This window comes from Cetorhinus maximus, chromosome 7 (genome assembly GCF_964194155.1).
Source record: "Cetorhinus maximus chromosome 7, sCetMax3.hap1.1, whole genome shotgun sequence".
NCBI classification, from domain to species: Eukaryota; Metazoa; Chordata; class Chondrichthyes; order Lamniformes; family Cetorhinidae; genus Cetorhinus; species Cetorhinus maximus.
Window position 1 is genome coordinate 23,471,135 of NC_135885.1, and position 26,624 is coordinate 23,497,758.

Here is a 26,624-nt window from a genome sequence, read left to right on the forward strand (position 1 = left end):
GAGTGAAGTGCTAAGGTGCTGTGTGAATGCAAATTGCCTTCACTCTTCTCATGGGACCCTTCAAATGATTATCTGAAATTGTTCCCACCAATATCTGTAACCAGGAGTATTGTACTGTTAACTTAGAGCTCAAAATTCACTTTCCAAACACATCCAAAGTTTGGAAGGACAAAGCTTGAAATCGAATTGTAGTGTTGCGTGTTTTACAGTTTAATGGAAAATTTCACTTGCCCGTCTCTTTACTGAAATCCAATACTTAAGTGCAGCTACAAGGAATTTTCTATGGTCACCATTAGCTTTGCTAAGACCCCAGCAACAACACTGAATTTTAGTGTTACCACGCTGCGTAAGCAAACTTAAGCTGTTAGCAAAAAGTATTGTATTCAAATCACTGCATTCAGTCGAAAAAGAGTGCCATCTTTAGATTAGTAAAAAATAATCCTTTAATTTCCATCATGAATTAACAAGTAGGAAGTTCTAACAATATAAAAGTAGGGAGAGGTAGTATAAATTTAGCAACACAAAGGTAAGGCTGTTTAACAGTCTGGTGCATCACACAGTAGTATTAGGTTCAAGCTCATCAGATTGGAGACCTTTAAGCTGTACCAGCTTTGCTGACATCTAATTGGCAAAGTTAAGTGAACGTAAAAACATCAAATATTCAAAACACACACCCCTAGCAATATTCACAAATCCCACAGCATCTAACAGGTTTGTCATTACAGGATTTTAGAACAAACACTATGGGACACTATTGAGTAAACTAGATTAATTCCTGAATGGATTTACTATCCCTTCTAGAATGCACTATAAAATTCAGTGCATAAATAGTAACTTCATGCAGGTCTTTATAAACTAAGGGTGCAATCTATGTGAACCAGTGTGAGTTCAGAGTTACATTTGCAGGTGTGGGGACTAAACAGACTTGGAAATTGCTGTTGCCATATTAGTGCTCGGACCCGTAATACATTTGCACAATATTTCACCATCTGCTGTTGTAACTGAGGTGTCCATCTGTTTGTTTTGAATGGGATGGGGTGGCCATTAAATGATAGCAGGCAGAGAAACATCATATGAACATATCAAGGGTAAAATTGTCTGGGATAGCTCATCAATGGAAGGGCCTCAGTCGATTTGAAAATCACTTTACCCACAATTTTCCATTAAACCATTCGCAATGTGTTTGTACTCCAATATTGCACACACTTATTTTAAAAGTATACTTTTTAAAAATAGGAAACTCTCCCAGTTATTCTCCCAGTTCATCTTCATTGGTCTCTCTAGATCCTGCACCAAACGCAGCCTGGAGTTAGGTGGATGCTCCATTACCGGGCCTCTTTGCCAATGTGACTCTGAATCAGTTGCTATGAGGTGTGGGAGGCCAGTTTTCAGATAAATCCACTATTGATTATTTTTGTTTATTTGCCCATGGAGATGTACCTGGCTTCAGCTCAGGACTGCCCTGTGGCTATGCAGGTAACACTATCGAGATTTTCCAGCCCCACAAGTCAATGCACTTTTGGCCAGCTCACAAATGTTATATTCCCGCCCACGACGGTTCCCGCTGTGGGTGGGACTGGAAAATCCTGGACTATAAGTGGGGGATGAAATCCCCCATCCCACCTCTCTATAGCACTCTGAACCGATGCCCTGACATATTATGTGATTCTGCCATTGATCCACCATTTCCATGATAGGTGAGCCTCATGACAACAATGCAGCACTGTATAGGCAAAGAGAGTGTATATAGTATATTTTGTTTTGAACTTTGGGACCAGTCACTTGGACTATACTAGTCTTTAGCAATTCTGTGCATTCCTATGTAATGTAAAAATGCAACAGAAATTTCTAACATTGACTCCTCTCTCATAAAAAGGGGAAAAAAGCTTCTATTTTTCATTCTATAACCTCCTTAATAATATTCACTCTGGAAGACGTACACTTCTTCATTTAAGAGTGAACAAACAGTAAAGAAACATGTCCCTGGAGTGCATTATGAGCATTCAAACTTTCTCAATAGTAACTCACTCACACAAATAGCTGACTAAAGTAATTCAAACACTCATTCTGCACGTTACATGGCATGACAACAGAATCAGATACTGTGCATGATGCTATACACAGCGCTCTAAATATATACACAGGTACACACATATGCGTACCAACAGGCATAAATATAAATGTAAATCAGTGGAAAAGTTGAGTAAGGAAAGGAAACTACTAAACTCAATTTGTGATCGACAGAACAGTGAACTTCCATTGCTTAATGCATTAGTATAATGTAAACTATTAAAAGTTGCATTCTTAGCAATAGATATATGGAGTGAAACTACTATCAGATGATAATATGTAAGATCTGAATCTATTAACTAAAGATACATGGTTTTAGCACTTCTTGAAAGTGCATGTTGTCTATGATTTGTTCCAAAACAATTTAACTCTTTGTACCAAACACAACTGTATCACAGTGAGAGTTAACTTCTGGCAATTTAGGAAAATAGTTTGGCAGGTACATATTGACATACTAAAGTTCTCACTACATATGAATATGATAAAGTAATTAAAGATTAAAACATATAGTGCAATTTGCATTGTTACAATTATTTAAATGCAGGCATGGACAATATAATTAGTTTGCTATGATACAAGATTCTTGGAAAATGTTTTACACATTTTCCTATGCAAATGACCACACTCCTCCTGTAGGTCTATTCAGTTACAATTCCGTTATTAATATATGTGCACATTCTCTTGCAGCTAGGGAGTAACACTGTACGAGTTCAACTGTGGCCTTACAAAATAGGATGTCAGGCATCTGCTAATAGTTAATAATGGTGCCAATGATTTCATAGACAGTTAGTTGGGTACTTAATTAACCACATGATACACAATAAGTGTAACATGCTTGGGAGGTACAGGTGACTTTAGGTTACGGTTCCCAAAGCTCGCCACCACTGGGGACTTTCCTCATTTCATGTCTAGGTCTGTTGTAGACTAAGTGATAGTTAATAATTCTGTTATCTTTGTATCATCTGATTACCGAGATGAACAGTGTCTTGTTTTTTTTTCTCTCATCTAGCGATTCTTATGTTCCCAGCCACTGAAAGTCCCGTTGATCCGCACATCCTAAATATCCCGTTTCAATTGGGACATCCTGACATTAAGCAACACCGCTGAGAAGAGCAGCAGCTGCAGCAAGACTCGAGAGCGGATAAAAAAAGCTCAGCTGATTTGCGGATCTAACAAAACAGCACTTCCGCCCCAATGCCAATCAGAACCCTGCCTTGCAAAAAGTACAACCAGCGTTGACGTTAAACCCAAATTGTGAAATGCTAAGCAAACCCAAGCACAAATTACATCCATCACTAGACACATCTGATAAAACATTAACTAATGTGTGTGTATATATATTTCCCACATTTTAGTGTGTCATTTTATAATTTTGTTTCAACAATAGTGGAACTATAATGCAGAATGATAAGTCAATACAAAGATTTAGCAAAACTTGAAAAGCATACAAACATAACTTTTTATAGGTGATCCAAAACATGCTTTTTTTCCAATGCTGCAGAACTCTTAGGAGTTCTCTCAGCAAAAACACTCGTGGATGAATTGAATTTAAATGTATCTGAAAAAAGCGTGTTTGACAGAAGGCGCCAACATTCTCTTCCCTCTCAGTTTTGTTGAACATACACTGCACCCTAACATACAGCACCTCCTGTGCCCTAAACAAATGAAGCAAGTTAATAACGAGAACAATGCTTTAACTATGGCCACATACTAGGAGATATAAAAAGAAAACTGACACTTGCTTCCCACACTGTCCCAATCAGGTAGATCTGGAACATGACAAGAAGCCATTACATGCAGTCTGGAATCTGTATTGCACTTATTGTCTGATCACCACCACAATTACCCCCTCATCAGAATCCGGTGCTGTCACACACTAGATGCAGCAGTCTGAGGAAAGTCCTATTCTTGTTTTTTTACACAAAAACAACAGGATGTTAAGTTGAGCTACGTTTCATCAACACAGGATTCTAACTCATTGTCAGTCAACATTATGGACAGTCTAATGTATGCCCAAAAACTAGCAGCTATGGGGGTCCCAGGTAAAACTTCGAGGTTCCACGTGGAAGTCTACTTGATTATTTGTGGCATGTCACTCCAAGCTTTTGCCTTTTTTTTGGCAAGTTCCATCCATGATGGCTGACTGGACGAAGGAGAAGTTTTATCTTTGCCATATTGATCTCTTCCATCTTTGTCACTGGTATTCTGTGGCATTGCCAATGAATGCTTATTTACTGTAAGTAAAGTAATAATTTTCTTTAAAAAAACATATACACCTGTCAGGCAAAATGGAATTCAGTTATTTACACAGGTTTACAAGTTTCGAGTGCCTTTTCTTTAGTAACATTACGAAGCACCTCACATGCAATGAAATATGTTGACATGCAAAGATGTAGAGTAAGAACAGAGAATTATGTAAATAATGTGCTTTAAAATTTTGTGGAAAATAAACCAATAATAAAAAATGGATTCCCTGACTGTGATTGCAAAGTATGTCACATTACAGCTGTTTATAAAATACTCCTTTAATTAGTAAAAGGGAGTAATGGAAAAGTACAAAATACCAAACAAAATTATGATTTACAATATCAAAACATTGTTAAGTAAAATCAGCTTTTCTTTCCCTATCCTTAATACTGCATTCCCTTAATTATCACTTATTACCCCTATATTAGTCCTGCATTTTTATTCCAGTTCCACTTACCACAGGCTTTAGCAGGAATATTTTTATTTGCATCGCTAGTCTGTATGCACCTACTCTCTGGTGGTGGGAGAATTTGATTTCTGCCCAAAACTGGCACTGGGAGGCCCAAATGATTTTTGGGGTTAGATTTCTTGGCTGTCACCAGTAAACATTGGCGATTGTGGGAAGGTGGGGAATTGGCTGGTTCCCATGCTAAGCCAGCCAGTGGCTCGGGCCTGAGTGGGGAAGGGGTCAAGCATGGGCCAATTGTGGGCTACAGCATTCTTGGCAGCCAATGAGTTACAAGTTTCTCCTGTTCAACATCTTGAAGCCATAGTCTTCACCGCCTGCAACAAACTCCACTTCTTACCAACCACTATATCAGCTCAACCAGACTATCTGCATCTGTGACATCCTGTTCAAGCTTATTTTCAGTACCCAATAGGGGTGAGTACGGAGAAGGGCAGGTGTGCTGTTTTGCCAGCTCTAGCCTGTAACCCAGGCCATTTTCCTGAAGACAGGATTGGCAGGGCCAATCACAAGACCACAAGCAAGATTTAAAGGCCTCTTCAGGCCTATTGTCAGAGCCCGACTGGAGCTTTCCTGTCAGTCTGCAGGTCCCTCGAGGCATTGGCTGCCTGGAGATGGCCTCCCAGCTCCCAGTGCCAGACCTCCACAATGGTGTCCTGGGTGCCGAGTTAATTTTTTACTAAATATTTCAAAAAGTTGTAGAGAGGACATCTCCATCTTGAGGTGCCCTCTCCCTCTCTCACATGAAAAGGTAGCCTGCTGCTTCTGCAATGCTGGAGGCGCCACTTGCCGTACTTAATTGGACAGCGAGCCCTCCCTTTGGCCACTATTTGGCTAATTTGGTGAAAATCACAGCCAGCTGACAGTTCCCCACACAGTGCAAGACTCTGACCCCCATTTGACACTGACACTGGGGTCCCGGAGCTTGCGAGGAAAACCCTGGCACATATCTTTTCCACCACAAGCTGGCTTCCACTCTAATATTATTTACCTCTGCTCCGTCAACTCTTGTACGTCTTCACCAAACTCAAGCATTCTAACGCTCTACTATCCATTACCGTCTGCAAACTAAAAACTTAAGCAAAACAGCTACTGTCCTCATGGATCTGCAATGGTTCCCTGGCCTACAACAGATCAAATTTAAAATCGCTTTAAGCCCAGACAGGTGCAGAGTCTTCTGCCACCAAGGCCCTAATCTCCTCCATCTCTCTTCCCTCCTTTAACAAACTGTTGAATGACCATCTCTTCAACAAGCCTTTGGTTAACTCTCCTAATTGCTCTCTTCCTGTCTGTATTCATTTACAAAAGAACAGAAGAAATAGGAGCAGCAGTGGACCACTTGGCCCATCAAGCTTGCTCCACCATTCATTCAATAATGGCTGTTCCTGGGCTTCAACACCACTTTCCCACCCCCTTCCCACATCCCTTGACCCCCTGACTGACCATAAATTTGTCTATCTCAGCCTTAAATATATTCAATGATGGTACATCCACAACTCTCTGGGGTAAAGGGCTCTAAAGATTCACAACACCTTGAGTGAAGAAATTTCTCCTCATCTTACTCCTAAATGATCAGCCCCTTATCCTGAAACGGTGCTTCCTTGTTATAGATTCCACAGCCGGGCAGGGGGGGAAAACAACCTCTCAGTGTCTACCCTGTCATAATCTTGAACGTTTCAATGAGTTCACCTCCCATTCTTCTAAACTCCATTGAGTATAGACCCAATTCACTCAGCCTCTCATAATAGGGCAATCCTCTCATCCCAGGGACCAATCTTGTGAACCTTCACTATACTGTTTATGCCTATCAGTGATTACTGCCGACAGTGACATGATCTTTATGTTAAATGTACTGTATAAGTGTCTCCAGTTTTACCTGTCACAGGACTGGGAATGGGAGAAACTCTCTGTTGAGGCTCTGCCACACTTGACTTTAGTTCCAGTTTGCAGTCTTGAGCTTTGCAAGAAGACAACGGCTTATGGTGACCGCTTTTGAGTTCAGTTGGTGACTTTAAGGTCTCCTGATAAGAAAAGAAACACATATGAACGCAAATGGAGTTTGCAATTTTGCATGGCAAAGTCATATACTTTGGGCAGGATTTTACGCGTTGGTAAGCGGGCAACGTGTAAAATGACGAGCGGTGATGTTGGGGGGGGGGAACTCCCGATTCACCGCGCTCCATTTAAATTTTCAGGAAAGTGGGGGTGCAGCGAAATCAGCTGCGGGCCCGCCGACCTGTCAATGGCCAATTGAGGCCATTGACAGGATCATTGAAACAATTAAAGGACCTGCCCGTCAAACCTTAAGGTTGGCGGGCAGGCCAGGACCCCGGCGCGAATTAGGAAAAGCATGAAACCTCATCCACGGGCGGGATGAGCTTTCATGTAGGTTTTTTTAAATTTTAATAAAGGTTTTGTAAAAATTATGGACATGTCCCAACTCATGTGACATTGTCACCTGAGGGAACATGTTAGGGAAATTTTATTTTTCTAATTTTAGGTTTTTAACATTTAGAGCCGATCTCCCCGAGGCTGCACTTAGCCTCAGGGAGATGAGCGCGCTCTTTCTTGTGCATGCGCGAAAGAGCGCACTCTCGATTTTGGGATTCCTCCCCCCGCCTGCACAGGAAGCGCATAGCACTTCCCTGCGGATGTCACGCTGGGCGGGCCTTAATTGACCAGCCCACGTAAAATGGCAATTGGGGGCGCCGATCGGAAGCGTGCCTGTGCATGCCCGCCTTTCAACTTCAACTTCGCCCCCGAAGGGGGGGGCGGGGGGGGGGGGAGGAATTCAGCCCTTTGTGTGTAAAATGTAAAAGTAGAAATGTATACTGGTGTAACACTAAGTAGAATTGTATTAAAGGTCATCTCGATCTTCAGCATCAGGTGGAATCTTTCATTCTCTGGAGGTGTCTCATGCGCTGCCTGAAAAAGTGGTGAGACACCTATGTTGACTCTCAGGAGGAAGGCCCACCATATCTTCTGCTCATCAGGCAGTTAAGTGGACAGCAGCAATCCTTCCTCCAGACTGAGGGCCCTGGAAGGCGATGTCCTACCCACCAAGAGCTGCCGGCCAATCAGAGGCCGGCAGCTCTTGCACTCAGCAGCACCACAGAGGAGGTTGTGGATGCTGCTGGAACAACACCCCTCCCCCGGAGTCCCAAGAACATGAAGTGACCCAAGAAAAAAGTAAGTGCTGTTGGTGGGGGTGGTGGATGGCGAGATTTCACGGGGTGGGGGTTGGCAGCAAAGGCAGGGGAGCTGTCAGCGGCCACACCCCTGCCCTTGATCGTGCACAGATTAGTGCAGATCAAAGGACACCACCCTGCTCGTCCCCCACCCACCCCTTTAGCTGACATGAATTTGCGCAGTTTTATCAATCATTCAGGCCGCATGTCGGCAGGCCGGCCTGGAGCTGGGGAGGTGGCAGTGGAAGTGGGGAGAGGCCCTTATGTAGTTGTTAATTGGCAAATCAAGGGACTCAAGTGGAGGCAGGGCAGGAAGGTTGACCACGGGACTTCCCGCTCAGAACTTACTTCCTGTGGAGGCGGGAAGGTGTCGGGTATTGGTCCCAAATTTTCAGGCTTGCCCGCCTCCTTCCTCACCTCCTGCAGGGGCAGAAGATTCCAGACAGCTGCCTGGCCAGCTACGCTTTTCCAGCACTTTTTGTTTTTATTTCAGATTTACAGCATCCTCAGTATTTTGCTTTTGCTGGAATGTACTATTTTTTTCTCACAAGGAAGAAGAAAAAAAGACAAGCAAATACCATCTGGAAACGAGCGTGTGATATTAAGTGTATACTGCATTTCTATTACTAATCCCATGGGTACTTCCTCCTTTAACATGTTAATCAAAGCAGTGCTAAGCAAACACATTAAGTTTTCAAATGCCAACACTGCATACGGTAATTTCTAATCTTAACATTGGATCCCTGTGTGAAGGTTTATTCTATCTGACATGTGCCATAAAACTGGTTGCACACACATGATTTAGAATCCTGAGTCCGCATGATGTACAGGACATCAATGGCCAAAATGATTGGGACAGTTATTAAAAGATGAAGGCATGTTGCTTGTCTGATTATTGACCATTACTAGTTGACCATTTTCCCATCAGGCAGCAAGTTAAAATGTCCTCGTGACATGCTCGATCCTGAGACGACAAAATGAACTTACAGATAACAGGTTTCATTTGCAAACAAGCTGCACAGAACCAAACACTTAGAGATAAGAGGGCGGCCTTCCACAGGACAATAACAAGGTTGTAAGACAGCGATGGCGGTCGAGAAGATTAGGATGCTTCATAGGCAGCTCATCATGAGGTGGTAGTGTGGCCTCAGTCTGATGGGATAGTTAATAACTAGGAGATAGGGACAGAAATGTATGTGTGCCGCCCAAGGCAGCTCAGCAGCATAAAGATAGAAAACCCTCCTTCCAAAAATTAAGAGTTCTTGGGACAATTGGAAGTTCATAGCCTAGAAATGATGGTCAGGCTTAATTAACTTGAGAAAACCAGATTTGTATTAATAGCTTGTCATTTAATATACAATTGCTCTGCAATATTACAAGAACAATATTGTTACAAATCAATATATTATATTATACTCAGTTCTATATTGTACTATACTCAGTTCTGTTGAAGGGTCGTGAGGACTCGAAACGTCGACTCTTTTCTTTTCCGCCGATGCTGCCAGACCTGCTGAGTTTTTCCAGGTAATTCTTTTTTTGTTTTGAATATATTATATCTTCCTGTTTAAAACCACTTGGGCCACAATCATGCAGAAGACTAACAACCATATGCTGCAATAATAACATGAGAAGAAATCCACTAACGCCGCTCGTGTCATCATCATGGGAAGCAGGGCCTCCTTTTCAACCACTCCCTCCCAGTGCCTGGAAAGAGTTGACTGTACACCAAATTTCCCCTATGTTGTGTTCCTCATTAAAAGCTCTATAATGTCAATCAATAATCGTGCTCTAACAAGTTGTGCAGTATAAATGAGAGCCTGCATACTTCAAATGGCTGCTAACCTCGGGCTGTATTTCACTAAAAATGATTGTTCGGAAGCCAGATTCCCTAGGTTAGAGAGAGCTGTTCTGATAGGCTGAAAAGTTCGAGGAGAAAAGGATATTAATCTTCCTGTCCTCATTTTAAAGTGCGGCACCAGTGCCCCAAACCCTAGGAGACTCATATGTGCTCCTGGGAATGTAAAACATTTTTAATCTTGATGGGTTGCCACTTGCAAGCAGTCTCTGTTCGCCAGGAATGAAAGTTAATTTCAAAAGAGCTGTGCAGTTTATAAAGATCAGCAGGGTTGGGAATATTTTGGCTCTGTGATAAATTATTAAAATTTTGCGAAAGTTAAAAGCAATTGTTGTGTGGATGGATTTCCACTTTGCTGCAAGTTGACAGCAGCATTGATTTTATCTCTTTACATTGAAGATTTTTTGTAGGGAGCTGCAGAAATTAACAGCTGACTTTGGAGCAGGCGTCATATTTAATATATAGCAACCACATAAACGAGGTCGGTGTAGTCAACTCAAATTAACTGGAAGGCAAAGCTCCACTCAGATTTGATAGTGCTCCAACTGTCTGGGTTTCTGTTCCTTTCAGCTTCTAATGGTCAGTGACACATGTTAGAAAGACAAAGGACATTTGGGAACTTACCACAAGTACTGTAAGAGATGTACAAGTGTAGAAATAAGTTAAGTTCCCTTTGACTTCAATTTTGTTATGGCTCCTTGATGTCACACTCAGTCAAATGGTGCTTTGATGTCAAGGACAATCATTCTTACCTTACCTTTATAGGTAGTTGTGCTGTATCACAAGCCTGAACCCATGCTAGACAGTGAACTTGATTGAGACATTCAGACAAATATTGTACTACTTGTATTATACAAAACATGGTTTCCATAGAATAGTAGCTTTGTAGAAGACACAAATGCAATAACCTGCTCACTGACGCCCAGTTTGGGTTCCACCAGGGCCACTCTGCTCCTGACCTCATTACAGCCTTGGTTCAAACATGGACAAAAGAGCTGAACTTAAGAGGTGAGCGGAGAGTGACTGCCCTTGACATCAAAGCCGCATATGACCAAGTGTGGCACCAAGGAGCCCTAGCAAAACTAAAGTCAGTGAGAATCAGGAGGAAAACTCTTCACTGGTTGGAGTCATACCTAGCACAAAGGAAGATGGTTGTGGTTGATAGAGGTCAGTCATCTCAGCTCCAGGACATCACTGCAGGAGTTCCTCAGGGTAGTGTCCTCAGCCCAACCATCTTCAGCTGCTTCATCAATGACCTTCCTTCCATCATAAGGTCAGAAGTGGGGATGTTCACTGAAGATTACACAATGTTCAGCATCATTCGCAACTCCGCAGATGCTGAAACAGTCCATGTCCAAATGCAGCAAGACCTGGACAATAGCCAGGCTTGGGCGGATGAGTGGCAACTAACATTTGCGCCACACAAGTGCCAGGCAATGACCATCTCCAACAAGAGAAAATCTAACCATAGTCCCTTGACGTTCAATGGCATTGCCATCACTGAATCCCCCACTATCAACATCCTGTGGGCTATCATTAACCAGAAACTGAACTGGAATAGCCAAATAAATACTGTGGCTACAAGAGCAGGTCAGAGGCTAGGTCCTGTGATGAGTAACTCACCTCCTGACTCCCCAAAGCCTGTCCACCATCTACAAGGCACAAGTCAGGAGTGTGATGGAATACTCTCCACTTGCCTGGATGAGTGCAGTTCCAACAATGCTCAAGAGGCTTGACACCACCCAGGACAAAGCAGCCCGCTTGATTGGCACCACATCTACAAACATTCACTCCCTCCACCACCGACGCACAGTAGCAGCAGTGTGTACCATCTACAAGATGCAATGCAGGAATTCACCAAGGCTCCTTTGACAGCACCTTCCAAATCCATGACTACTACCATCTAGAAGGACAAGGGCAGCAGGTAGATAGGAACACCACCACCTGAAAGTTCCCCTCCAAGTCACTCATCATCCTGCCTTGGAAATATATCACTGTTCATTCACTGTCGCTGGGTCAAAATCCTGGAACTCCGTCCCTAAGAGCACTGTGGGTGTACCTACACCACATGGACTGCAGCAGTTCAAGAAGGCAGCTCATCACCACTTTCTCAAGGGCAACTAGGGATGGGGGATAAATGTTGGCCCAACCAGCAAAGCCCACATCCCGAGAATGAATAAGAAAAAATCTTAAAGCAGTCTTACTGATCATTTTCATTGAGCTCGGACTGCAGGGCAATCAGTGGGAGGATATAAAGCTGCTGAAAAACATTGTCTCATCATTCACGACAGTTTCCTCTATTTAATACCTGGGTCAGCTTCTGCTCATGCCTTTTGAGTTTCAATTTAAAATAAAATGAATTAAAAAGTAATAAAATCTGTGTTTGTAGCTGTGTGGCTCAGTTTACTTGCACACGTGTGTAGATAAGGCAAAATGACCACTTTATGCTGAAGAGAAGTGTAAAATGATAGCGTGTGTTTCCCCACAGGAACCTGAAAACATGTGTACGAATCTGGGTCATTTGGACCCTTATCCAAAATGTAAAACAAAGAAATAAATTAAAATGACAGCCGTTGTTTACCCGTAAGGAATATTTTTTTCAGTATGAGTTGCTGGTGGGAAACCCTGCTTATTCCCTTTTAATGTAGATCAAAATGTTCTTTCTTTTGCTTTTAATTACAAAAGATTATGAATTATTTTGGCACAAAATGTTCTGTCATTCATGCAAACATATTCGCACAATTGACAGTGTGTCTCTTTATTGATCATCGGTTCCATATTTCCCATGAATTACTTATCCATTACCCAAAGACCACGCTCAATTTATGGATCAATGGTGCATTTGGAAGGAATGGTTAATGCCAAATCATGTCTAGCTGGAAAGACACAAAGAGGGTAGGTTTTAGTCTCTTGAGATCAACCTATTCCTGACTGGCCTTTGACATGCTCTAAATCAATCACATTTAAAGTTTTTCATATTAAAAATACAATTTGAATAAATGCTTTATCCCATTAGAGCAGGAATGCAGTCACAGACCCCATTGTAATATTCAAACATAACTAGCTTGAATTCTTTTTAAATGAGGTACATTTGACAACTTGTTGTCCTTGCTGGTGTTTTACATTTCAACTGTAATCTAACTATAACCAGGAATTGCAAATAGATTCACAAACACTGCGCAACACATACAAGTCCAGGATTCAACATTGTGTTCACAGATTCACAACAGGAACCTTTATGGGATTAAATTTGCCCCTGGGATGATTGAAGGACATTCGAATCACAGGATTGTAACAACACAGGAGGCCGCTCCCCTGCACCTTCTTCTCGTTGTCAATGTATAAGTAATCACACTGCGTGGCAACCACCTTGTTAAAGACAATTGCCAGTTAAATAGGTGATGGGCATTGATTATCCCACCTAAACAGAATAAAAAGATACAGCTGGAACACGCTGTGTGGAAGCTACTTGAAAGTCAGTGGCACTGAGGAGCTGTCTTGAAAATAAACCAGCTTGCACCTGAAGACCAGCCTGGATTAATTTTTCTACCACAACCTCTTATTGTGAATAACACCCGTAACCTTGCACATTCTTCCTTTTCAGATAATAATTGGGGCATTCCCTCTTGAATGCCTCCACCACACAGGCAGTGCATTCCAGATCCTAATGCAATCTTTGTGGTATACTATACCAAGTTAAGAATGGAGTGACTGATGATCAATGTAACATGGTATATAAAAGAAAAATGAAGGGGATAGCACCACACAATGTTACCTTGTCCATTGCTTTCCTGTTGGCAATAGCTTTGGCTTCCTGGGCTGGCATTTTATCTTCTTTGCTGTAATGCTGCACATGATACCCCTTCTGCTTCTGTCTGGCCATGGTGACCCAAGCTGGTACAGAAGAGCCTTCAATGGGTGATCCGTTGTCTTGGGTATGCTTTTCAAAAAGTAGCCCCCTTTCTGGGAAAGAAGATATAATCAACATTTCCAACACTAACCCTGTAAACAATTTGTACATAATCCTAAAGCAATTACTCGCGTAAACAAAGAATGGTGGTAACAGGATTTCATTAAATGAAGAACATTTAATTACAAAAAAATTGGAAGAATATATATTTCAAAATATTTTTGATCCAAGGCAGCATTTTTTATCAATTGTTTACCTACTGGTGATTTATTTCAGTGTTGCAATTTTTGCTTTTATAATTGTGTTGAGCGATTTCAAGTTAGAATTTGTGCGTAGATTTGCAAAATTATATTTTCATAATCAGATTTTCACATTCAGCAAATTTTAAACTCTTTGGGGATGTAACAATAACATGCATTTCTGGTGCATCTCTAAAAGGTTACAGTTTTTCACTTACTTGCCATCCAAAAAATGTCCCATTATTTAAGCTGTGCAATACAAAACAAGGCAAACAGTATTTTCAAAGTTTTGTGCCTTTCTCATCAAAATCTGCATTTGCATCTGCAATATCTGCATTTCCACATGCGACTTTTAAAACATTTTTCATTAATAATATACCCAATTTAAATATTTGAAAATGCTCACAGGTGTTTAAAATGATTGAGGCCTGAGGAAATGTTTCCACAATTTTCTAGAAAAAGGACAGCTGTAATGGCTGAGTTAGAGCTGTCATATTTGCAGGTTCATAGCAACAAATTTCAACCAGTTTCGAGATAAACTGGACAAGGTCATTTCCAAGGGCCACCCACGATTAACGGTATGATATGCTATAATGGGGGCAGGGGGGTAAAGGCATCTCCTAGCAACTCACCAAGGCTCATTCAGCACCACCTTCCAAACCCACGACCACTACCATCTAGAAGGACCAGGGCAGCAAATACGCGGGAACACCACCAGCTGCAAGTTCCCTTCCAAACCACACATCATCCTGACTTGGAACTATGTTGCTGTTCCTTCACTGTCAAAATCCTGAAACTCCCTTCCAAAGGGCACTTGGGTGTACCTAGACCATGTGGTCTGTAGCAGTTCAAGAAGGCAGCTCACACCACCTTCTCAAGGGCAATTAGGGATGGACAATAGCCAGTGACGCTCACATCCTGTGAAAGAATTAGGAACCTTTTAAAAGGTAACTTCAAATAGTTGACCCCAACCCCGTCCATGTCAGCTCATGCCCCCCACCCACCCTCAATAGCCCCTCATACCCTCCATGCCAACTCATGGTTCCTCTGTGGCTATTCACCTAGTATATACTATGTACAGAAACAATGAACCCTATTGTACTAATGGCTTGTTTGAAGCTGCTTAGAAGAAAAAAAATCATTACTTTTTGAAAAAGCTGGCGTTCTTACAACCCTATAAAAGTCTCAATCAAACAGACCATTAAAGTATCAATAAAAGAAGCTTTAAGCACTTGACATCCCTTAACCCTGTGCAAATAAATATTGAGACATTGACAAAATAGATCACAGAAAGAATAACTTATTATAACCTCAAAGATGTCAGTCAAGCAATGTCCATACTTCTCTGCACCTGTATAAACAAATTCACTCACATAATCCTTTTATAAGAGTCTGGGCTCTTAACCAAGCATGGATAAATACGCATAATCAACCGCTGCAGTCCATGTGGCGCAGGTACAGTACTTCAGGAAGGAAACTCTTTCGAGTTATCAACAGTCACAGATTGCAACTCTTTCGAGTACAATCACAGTTCTTGGTTTCCGGGAGTGGGACATGAACCCACAACCCTCTGATTCAAAGGTGAGGGTGCTATGAACTGAGCCACAGCTGACACCTCTACTTCAGGAAGGAAGTAGGGCTGACGTTTATAAGAAGATAAATGATTAAATACTGTGGGGGAAGCAGTGGATGTAGTTCTGTTGAGGCCACGAGAATTTTATTTGTGGATTGCAACCAACCAGCATCAAGCAATGTAGGTTGTAATGTTTTAGTGATACGCTGGATTATTTTGAGTAGGGGAGGGAATGGAGGGGGCGGGGGTAAATTATAGGAGGTTTATCTGTTAACTATTCAGCTCCCTCATTCAGAATACAGGGAGGTGGGGTGGGGAGCACAGTAGACAAGAACCCCCAACTGTCCCATGTTGTGCATGATCGGTCAGAAGAAGTGGGCTCAATCGACCAAATGTGGCTTTCTGGGGAAGCACAAGTTTGGGTCACATTCTCCGCTTGCAGAGTCTGCGATCTTAAGCATCAGCTTTCCCATTTATCTACTATGCTTCCTGGCCAGTTGGTAAGATTTACTACCAATCACGCCGGCATTAATTTTATGGCCCTAAGGTATTGTTATCAGTGCTGAAATAGCTACCAAAATGTTATTTTTCTGGAATTGTGTAATCTCCGATTGAACAGTTATTGAAGTGATAATCATGCAGTTGTTTTGCTCTCAAGGATAATGGATCATGAGTTTCCCTGTATATTAAAGTTAAACTTCCTTTGGTTAACTTCCTGTTTTGCTTCTTAATTGTAACATTTGTTCAATCGGTTTGCATTCAATTTGGCCACAGCAGCTTTTAAAAAGTGGCATTTTATCAGCATACATGACGCTAATCTCATAGAAGGTTGTAGCACAGAAATAGACTAATTGGCCCATTAAGTGTTGCTTGCACATGAGCGGCCTAGTCTAATCCCACCTTGCTGCTCACTTCCCTTATCCTGTGATAATCCTGGTTATCAGTAGCCACCTTTTTAAACTATTCTCTGACTGCTTCAATTACCGTTTGCTGTAGAGTATTCCACATTCCTACCACTTTCTCTGCATGAGAATCAGCTTTTGTCATGGATTAGTCTCAGTTCCCTGACTGGTTTGTCCAATTTCTGTGCAGCAATTACATTTTATTTTGCTAAATTTATCTGTCTTATTTGTAACTTGTTATCTCATTTTTCCACACTGCTTCTCAAAAATAGTAGATGTGAATGCAACAGAAGGGAATACATTCTGAAAATTGGGCACTTTGTGGTGAATTGTGTTATGACATGCTTTATTTCTTCACAAGAATAAATCATTGTGTAATCAAATTTTGTTAAGAGTTGATTAAATCAGGTGATTTAGTTGTATAACCATGGAGTTTAGATTTCATGTTTTTGTTTCAACATTCCCAAAATAAATTATGTGTAATTTAATCTGGCCAGAAATTAATGACAAAAGATTAGCAGTTCCATGCTTTCATACTTCTACCTTCTTCACAATAGTCATCTTGCAAAACTTCAACAGATTTCTCTGGAAGAAATTAAATCAATTTACACAATAAATAGTTAATATATCAATTTATTAATCATTTTACTGTCCCGACCCTTGCTTGCAATAGAAGGGAGCCTCATTAATCTATCTAGCTTGAGGGGTTATGATGCACATATGATCCCCCATGACTTTTTTAACTGGGCAGAGTGTGTACTATGGATGCACTGCTCCGAAAAACCTGGTCGAAGGAGGAGGCCAGAATGAGTATGTAGAATTTACCAGTGCACTGGGTTCAACTCCATCAGCATACCCTTCTATTCCCTTTTCCCTCACATGTTTATCTAGCTGTGCATTAAAAGTTTCTATGCTATTTGGGGAGGTGATGGTGTAGTGGTATTATCACTGGACACAGGATAATGCTCTAGGGACCTGGGTTCCAATCCCACCACGGCAGCTCGTGGAATTTGAATTCAATAAAAAAAATTTGGAATTAGAAGTCTGATGATGACCATGAAACCATTGTCGATTGTCGTGAAAACCCATCTCATTCACTCATGTCCTTTAGGGGAGGAAATCTGCCATCCTTATCTGATCTGGCCTACATGTGACTCCAGACCCACAGCAATGTGGTTGACTCTGAACAAGGGTAGTTAGGGATGGGCAATAAATGTTGGCCTAGCCAGTGACGCCCACATCCTGTGAATGAATTTTAAAAAGATTTGCCTCAACCTCAACTTCACGTAAATGTTGAAATTATCTTTGACGTCAGAAGGAGCAGGAGTGTTCCCTCAGACTCCACAAAAAAGGTGGTGCTCTGCTATCCTGGGCTTCCCACACAGGCCCCCCTTGTGCCGCCACTCTATGATCACAACCCTCCCCACCCCTCCAAATATACCCCTGATGAAAGATTACAGACATGAAGTGTCAACTCTGATTCTCTCTCCACAGGTGCTGCCAGACCTGCTGAGTATTTCCTGTTTTTATTTATAAAAAACTTAATACCTGAGCTGGCTTGGCCTCTAGACCATCTGAAATTGTGCCAGAATGGAGCTAGTGGGCTGCATTAGGATGGCCATTTGACACCCACAGAATGTGGCCTGATTCACTGAATGGACCCATTGACACTATAGGCCAAGCAGCTGGTCGACTGCCAGACAATTAAAATCCACCCCTTTGCATCCAGAATATTTAGAATACTGTATCCAGAATATTAGAATACTGTAATGAGCCTGTAATGTTGTCAATTGGTCCATGCCAGATTATAACATTGTTTCATGCTAACCACATTCAACTACAGGGTAGACTTTCAACACTGGGTGCAAAACTGGCGTTGTAAGTTGGCTGCTCATGATAGTAACTGCCCAATGCCCCTTTGCTATAATGGGCAGCCGATTCCTGCCAGTTTCATGCACAGACAAAGAGATGCAAATCTACCCCATCGATCATTCAGATTCCCCCCCAAAACATACAACACAGCTATCTGGGACTGAAATAAAGTTGGCAGTTGGGTGAAGAAAATGATTAACATCAGGGCTCCTGATTCAGGATTGCATTGTAGCTCAAGCTGAATCCACAGCTTTATATTCAGAAATACTTAGTTAAGGAAGGCAAATGGAAAACATCAGCAGACAGCAATCTGACCACAACAAATGGAGCAATTCAAGTCAAAACTATAGCGGTGAGATGGAAAGAGGAAGTGGAAAAGGTTTTAGAGGCAGAGGGGATTAACTGGAAAGCAGAGGAGATAAGCTTTAGGTGACATTGAACAACGCAGAAAAATAAGACCCAAACCATGTAAATCTGAGAGCAACTTTGCAGGAATCTACTAAGATATGTTAATTCCACTTGCATTGATCAAAATGCCACAAAACTTGATATTTTGGAATGCAGTGGTGCTCAGATGGAGAATTCAATAACCTATTCGGGGAGGGGGTCAGTCTCGGTTTCTTTGTTGGAATGTAGCCAGGTGTGACATCCATACATAAAGTTATGATTACACAATATTCAATATTCATACACAATATGTAATCCATTGTTCTTGATTCTCTTTATCTGCTAACACTAACCTACTATAAGAAACGTGTATTTAAATGTAGGATAAAAGCAAAATACTGCGGATGCTGGAAATCTGAAACAAAAACAAAAATTGCTGGAAAAACTCAGCAGGTCTGACAGCATCTGTGGAGAGGAAGACAGAGTTAATGTTTCGAGTCTGTGTGACTCTTCATCAGAACTAAAGAGAAATAGAAATGTGGTGAAATATAAGCTGTTTTAGGGGGGTGGGACAGGTGAAGCTGGATAGAGGGCCAGTGATAGGAGGAGGCAAAGGAGAGATTGCCAAAGATTAAATAAACAAAAGGTCAAAGGAGTGTTGACGGTGGTGATATTAGCTAAAGGGTGTGCTAATGGTGACATTTATTTAAATATGTTCCTTTTGAAAGTTTTAACTAATTTTTATAAGCTTTACAATCTCTCCTCAATACAAAATAATAAGAGTTGAAAGTGTTTCAGGCAATAGAAAATAAAGCTAGTCTCAGTGATGGTAACCATGACAACTATCACTGATTGTTGTAAAAACCCATCTGATTCACTAATGTCCTTTAGGGAAGGAAATCTGCCTCCAGCGCCTTTTGAGGAAGAGAATTCCAAGGACTCACTACCCTCAGAAAACATTTCTCCTCATCTCTAGTCTTAAATGGGAGACCCATTATTTTTAAAAGGGGTGACCTCTAGTTCTAGATTCCCCCACAAGAGGAAACATCCTTTCCACATCCACGCTATCAAGTCCCCTCAGGATCTTATATATTTCACTCAAGTTGCTTCTTACTCAGCTGAACTCCAGCGGGTACAAGCCTAGTCTGTGGCTGTCTCTTAACTGTCCTCTGCAATGGATGAACAAGCTACTCAATTCTAGGGCAATGAGGGATGGGCAACAAATGCTGGCCTTGCCAGCAACACCCGCACCCCATGAAAGAACGAAGGGAAAAAAAAACCCAAATGACAGCAACAGTACAATTGGAAAGTTCTAAGTTTGAATGAGTCTATCCTCCACCACTCACACATTAAAGAAACACATAATTCCCGCTAAACCTCCATCTGCTTTTCACCAGCTGACTGACTGCAGGCATTGAATTTTCCAAGGCCCTTCACCAATGATGCACTTGGAACAGTCAACGGAAGGTGTGTGAGTGTGCTGCAGGGTGGCTGTCCGAAGGGTTTCCCTCTCCTCAACCTCTCTTTCTTGCTAACCTCATGGGCACAGCCACAACTGTGACTGTATAAAAATCAACTGCTCTGCTAATGTGTGTTCTGGCTTTATTTTGATACAACCGGCTGGAGCAGTAACCTACAGAAAGTAATAGAGGCTTCTAAAGCACTTGTGTGTGGCAAGTGGTGCAGGATTCCAGTGTGGAAATATTGCCTGGGTTTCCTGGTTATAACATAGACAAAAACCAAGGTTCCCTAGTTACAGGATTCTTCACTTGGTGCATCCAAAGCTTGAGTTGCAGCTTCCAAGAGATGCATACATATTCTGAGGCACATTCCCAGAGGGAAAAGTGGAAAATTAAGAAACGAATCAATCTAAATTATGTGTTAACACCCTCTTCTGTTCAGAGCAACACAGGCCCAGAGGAGAGTTATTCACCCATCCTCACTATGGGCTGCTCATGATGTAGGACACTGCCAAAAGAGGAAAGTCACAAAACTGAAAATGGGTAGGGAAATAAACTTTTAAAAAATCTTTAATTATAATATAATTAAAGATTTTTATAATTATAAAAAATCTTTAACTTTAATCTGCTATAAGCCTTTAGGACATTATCTTCTCTGTTGCCAAACTAACAAACGTAAATAAACAAGTGAGAAAGGCCAATTGAAAGCAATAATACATTTTCCTTTTGGTTTTACAGCTGTCCAGATTTTGCTCTGGTGTTAAAATGGGTTCACAAGAATTAACACAAAAATTGCTTATTAAGGAGAATTTAGAGACACTGGTGCAGGATAAGATTTCACAGGATAGGATAAAATTTAAAAGTTGAGTTCATTACTTAGAATCATAGAATGCTTACAGCACAGGAGGAGGCCATTCTGCCTGTCATGTCTGTGCTGGCTCTCTGAAGGAGCAATTCATCTAGTGTCACTCCCCTGCGTAGCCCTGCACATTCTTCCTTTTCTGGTACTGTTCCAATTTGTTTTTGAAAGCCTCAATTAACCGTGCCATCACCACATTCTCAGGCTGTGTACTCCACATCTTAACTACTCGCTGCGTGAAAAAGTTTTTCCTCATGTTGCCATTGCTTCTTTTGCTAACTACCTTAAATCTGTGACCCCTGGTCCTCATTCTTTCCACCGATGGGAAGTTTCTCCCTATCTACTCTGTCCAGACTCCTCATGAACACTTCCAGCTAATCTCTCAACCTTTTCTCCTCCATGGAGAACAGATCCAGCTTCTCCAAAGTATCTACATAACTGAAGTTCCTCATCCTGGAACCATTCTTGTAAATATTTTCTGCATGTTCTCTAATGCCTTCATATCCTTCAAAATGTGGTAGCTAGAACTGGATGCAACACTCCAGTTGAGGCTGAACCAGTGTTTTATCGAGGTTTAACATTACTGCCTTACTTTTGTACTCTATGCTCCTATTGATAAAGCCCAGGATGGCGTATGGTTTATTAACCATACTCTCAACCTGTCCTGCTACTTTCTATGATTTATGCACATATACACCCAGGTCCCTCTGCTCCTGCACCCCCTTTAGAGTTGTACCTTTATTTCATAATGTCTCTCTGCGATCTTCTTACCAAAACTAATCACTCCCGCTTCTATGTATTAAATTTCATTTGCCACTTGTCTGCCCATTTCATCAACTTGTCTATGTCCTTTTGAAGATCTACACAATCCTCCTCACAGTTCACAATGCTTCCAAGTTTTGTATCGTCTGCAGATTTAAAAATTGTGCCCTTTACACCAAGGTCTAATATATATCAGGAAGAACAGGGGTCCTAAAACTGATCCCTGGGGAAGTCCACTATAAATCTTCCTCCAGTCCAAAGAAATAACTGTTAACCACTATTCATTGTTTCCAGTCACTCGGTCAATTTCTTATCTATGTTGCTACTGCCCCTTATATTCCATGAGCTCTAACTTTGCTCACAAGTCTATTGTGCACACTTCATCAAATGCCATTTAGAAGTCCATGTACACCACATCAACAGCATTGACCTCATCAACCCTCTCAGTTAACTCATCAAAAAACTTCAGTTAGTTAGTTAAACAAGATTTGCCCTTAACAAATCCAGGCTGGTTTTCCTGAATTAACCTGCATTTGTAGTCTGAGTTCCAGCGTGAAAAAGTATTGCTTGTTGATGGCAAATGCCCAGTGTGGAGCTGTGCCATATAGATCAGGAAAATGCCAGATTCAATTGCCCATCCGTGTTAAGTAAATTAATTTAAGCAGATTACAAATGGCACTGCCATGTGCAATATAACTAGTTACCTATCTTTCATAATCACTTTCTTCATTCCTTTTATTATTTTTCCATTCTTCCTTTCTCTCCTTCTTCCTTTCCATGCTATCCCACCCATCTCAAGTTCAGAAGTTAAGGAATAAAGGAGTGAAAGTCATTGACTCAGGGCTAGTAACACAGACTGTGCTCTACCAAAGGTCAAAGTTCAAGCTGAATGTAGTGGAGATGGTTGATGATGACGAGTTTACTAGTTAGGATCAGATATTAGTTTTAATAAGACAGCCATACTAATAATCTAGGCTAACTAGAGATAACAAATGTCTTATTAGTTTATACTATAGAAACATAGAAACTAGGAGCAGGAGTAGGCCATTCGGCCCTTCGAGCCTGCTCCGCCATTCATTATGATCATGGCTGATCATCTAACTCATTGGCTTGCTCCCGCTTTCTCCCCATATCCTTTGATCCCTTTCGCCCCGAGAACTACATCTAACTCCTTCTTGAAAACATACAATGTTTTGGCCTCAACTACTTTCTGTGGTAACGAATTCCACAGGCTCACCACTCTCTGGGTGAAGAAATTTCTCCTCATCTCAGTCCTAAATGGTCTACCCCATATCCTCAGACTGTGACCCCTGGTTCTGGACTCCTCCACCATCGGGAAAATCATTCCTGCATCTATCCTGTCTAGACCTGTTAGAAAATTTAGGTTTCTATGAGATCCCCCCTCATTCTTCTGAACTCCAGCGAATATAATCCTAACTGACTCAATCTCTCCTCATATGTCAGTCCCGCCATCCCAGGAATCAGTCTGGTAAACCTTTGCTGCACTCCCTCCATAGCAAGAACACCCTTCCTCAGATAAGGAGGCCAAAACTACACACAATATTCCAGGTGTGGTCTCACCAAGGCCCTGTATAATTGCAGCAAGACATCCCTGCTCCTGTACTCGAATCCTCTCACTATGAAGGCCAACATACCATTTGCCTTCTTTACCACCTGCTGCACCTGCATGCTTACCTTCAGCGACTGGTGTACAAGGACACCCAGATCTTGTTGCACATTCCCCTCTCTCAATTTATAGCCATTCAGATAATAATCTGCCTTCCTGTTTATGCTCCCAAAGTGGATAACCTCACATTTATCCACATTATACTGCATCTGCCATGCATTTGCCCACTCACTCAGCTTGTCCAAATCACACTGAACTTCTTGCAGCCGAGCGCAGGTAAATCATTAAAAGGAAAGGAAAATCAGTTCAAAGTATTCCTCCAAGCTCTCCTAATAATACGTACTTCTAAACACATAGATTACCTATGGATTACCTCAGGGCTGATGATTTACTCTTCTGCTTCCCTCCAGAGGGGTTCCAGTAACATATAATACCGGAATACAATCAGATCGGCTCCATTCATTGTGATGGAAGCAATGTTCTGGACTGGTCTGGGGACTGATACAGAGCAACATAACTCCAGAACATCAATACTGTTGGGTGTTGGATGCTCACTTGTCAAGAAAACAAGAAATTGGAATATTTTTCTTATGGTAATAACCCTAGCACACTTTCTTGTGTACTGGAAGTCAGGTGGTATTTGGATTAAGAGCTAGAGTGACTGCAAGGGTCTAAAGCCAACAGTGGCTTTGATATGTTAATGAACCAAGAGGAACTTCAATCGAGTTTTACATGAAATAACAACAGGAATAGTTTTGAACTGAGTTGTTTTAGTTCAAAGGAGGTATACGCAGGTTGTAAAAAGGTGTAAGGAAGTGAAGTAAAGGTAGGGCAAGTCTGTTTTTACAAGTCTAAGTGCTAAAGTAAAGAACAATTTAATCAATTCTGGGAAGAAAGCATTTCTGAAGAGACTGATTGAGGTAATAGAGAGATCAAAGGGAAGGAATTTAAGGAAATACTGAAGGTGTAACTGCTCAGATCTCCCAGAAGACAGTAGGGTAGCTGGTCAGAACTCCCAGAAGACAGTAGGGTAGCTGGTCAGAACTCCCAGAAGACAGTAGGGTAGCTGGTCAGAACTCCCAGAAGACAGTAGGGTAGCTGCTCAGATCTCCCAGAAGACAGTAGGGTAGCTGGTCAGAACTCCCAGAAGACAGTGTGAACAAGGCCAGATTGAAAGAACCAGTTGCTGCCAGCCTCAGTGGACACTCCAAGGAAAAAGCACCGTGTGGTAAAAATTACTGGACTCCTATGGATTCTAAAATCTATAAGGATAGTTGCTGAACAGAAAGGGGAAGGTTAGCTCCAAGGGTAGTTAAATTAATATTTGTGGAACTGTTTACTGTGTGAAGCCATTCTGGCGTTTAAAGGAAAAAATTTCCCCCCCCCCATCGGTGGGAGGGGGTTGGGGGGATGCAGGAGTGGGCAGGCACGCCTGAGATCAGCGCCCCCGATTGGGGGCACGCTGCCATTTTAGGTGGGCGGGCCTTAGCGTGACATCCAACAGGAAGTGCTATGCGCTCCCTGCGCGGGTGGGGGTATTCCCTCAGCCGAGAGTGCGCTCTTTCCCGCACGCGCACGAAAGAGCGCACTGATCTCCCTGAGACTAAGTGCTGCCTCGGAGATCGCCTCCAAATTTAAAAATATTAAAGAGACAAAAACAAAATTTCCCTGACATGTCCCTTCATGTGACACTGTCACATGACTTGGGACGTGCCCATCACTTTTGGTGAAATCTTTATTAAATATTTAAAAACCTTCATGAAACCTCATCCTGCCCATGGATGAGGTTTCTTGCTTTTTCTTAAGCCCACCAGGGCTCCCGGCCTGCCCACCAACCCTAAGGTTGGACCTCAATAGGCCGTTGACCTGTCGGCGGGCGTACAGCTGATTCAGCTGCGCCCCCCCTACCTGAAAATGGAAGTGACGCGGAGTGACATCGGTGAGTGGGCCCCGCCCCTGCTCGCAGTCTGGAAGATCCTGCCCTAAGTGCAATTGTGTTTTCTATTATTCTTTTAATAAATGTTTACTTTACTATAAAATCATCAAAAGTAGTTGGGGGACATCACTTCCTGATTTCAAAACCACTCCTCACACTATACAAATTGCAAAAACATGAAAACTGCGTTGGGGTGGGGGGGGAAGGGGAAATGGTTGGGAAGCAGTTTGTCACCCAGAGATTCCCCCAAAAATAACCACCCTCACCACTGATTTGTCATTGCTAGCCAACTGTTTCTTTGGTGAGCAATGGCTGAAAGACTTTCAAAAAATCATCCCCTACGAATTAGGATTGTTTAATTTAACTGGACCTGCTGCCAGGCTAGGGTTAACATAATGGGCGGATTTTATTACTACATTTTTCTCAAGGTATGATTTTGTCTTTGTATCAGTGATGGTTTCTTTCATTTGAAACTTACAGAATAAATATACCATGATTATATTTAATCAAGCAAACAATTTTGCACTTGAACTTGTCCAAAACATAATGAGGAGATCAATTCAAAATATTATAAATATTTCTGTAAACAGTTTTAATGCTATACTGAGCATACTGAGGCACATAGTGCAATATTACAAGGGATTTAAATCTAATTATTATCTGCTCTCAGTCCTCACAAGATTGTTGGCATTACTTGACTAGATATTGTCAAAACACAAAGGTTACCTATTGTTAATCTGTATCTGCAAAAGATGACTTGTCTCCAGGGATTAATAAAGGATTTCTGAGAAAATAATGCAACCAGTCCTTCAGATGCTATACACCTGTCACTGTTGTGAAGACTAGTCAGCAAACACACACTTGGCAGAATTTTACATTCCCCCGGTGGCTTCCGAGGTGGAGAGGGAGCGTGAAATTGAATGGACGGGATTCCTCCAGGTTCCCATCCATCCCGACCTGGCAGCGATTTTGTACTGGGGCGGGCAGGGCCTCAAATGGGATGCCCGTCCTTGCACCGAATATAAGGCCCTTTTTCTGCCCAGCCTCAATTTTTAGGCTGGCGGGTGGATGACAGCTCGGGGTGGGTGGGAATGGAGGATCTCGAAAATAGTTCGTTCGATTTCGGATGGAGAGTGGGCCGAGGGTAATGGGGGGGCGGCTCCATCAGGAGCCCCCCTTCTGTCTGAGGGGACCCTCCCCTTAAGGCCCGGTGACCCCTCTGGACCTCCCTCCTGGCCCGGCCTGTCCCCCAAGACCCTGTTCACCCCCAG

The 26,624-nt window shown here is 42.0% G+C and overlaps 1 protein-coding gene across 4 annotated transcripts in view; it reads right to left on the bottom strand.

Moving 5' to 3' along the window:
- Positions 1-425: 425 nt before the first annotated feature.
- Positions 426-26,624, bottom strand: part of LOC144682648 (CRACD-like protein) — a 199,855-nt gene continuing 173,656 nt past the window's right edge. For 3 of the 4 annotated variants that reach the window (XM_078545197.1, XM_078545199.1, XM_078545195.1), the window contains 4 exons: positions 16,994-17,035; positions 13,602-13,789; positions 6,660-6,804; positions 426-4,304 (listed from right to left, as the gene is read on the bottom strand). In XM_078545197.1, coding sequence (XP_078401323.1) covers positions 4,141-4,304; positions 6,660-6,804; positions 13,602-13,789; positions 16,994-17,035 — 539 coding nt within the window. In that variant the 3' untranslated portion in view covers positions 426-4,140. The remainder of the gene's footprint in view (positions 4,305-6,659; positions 6,805-13,601; positions 13,790-16,993; positions 17,036-26,624) is intronic. The other variant, XM_078545198.1, reaches the window with a different exon arrangement.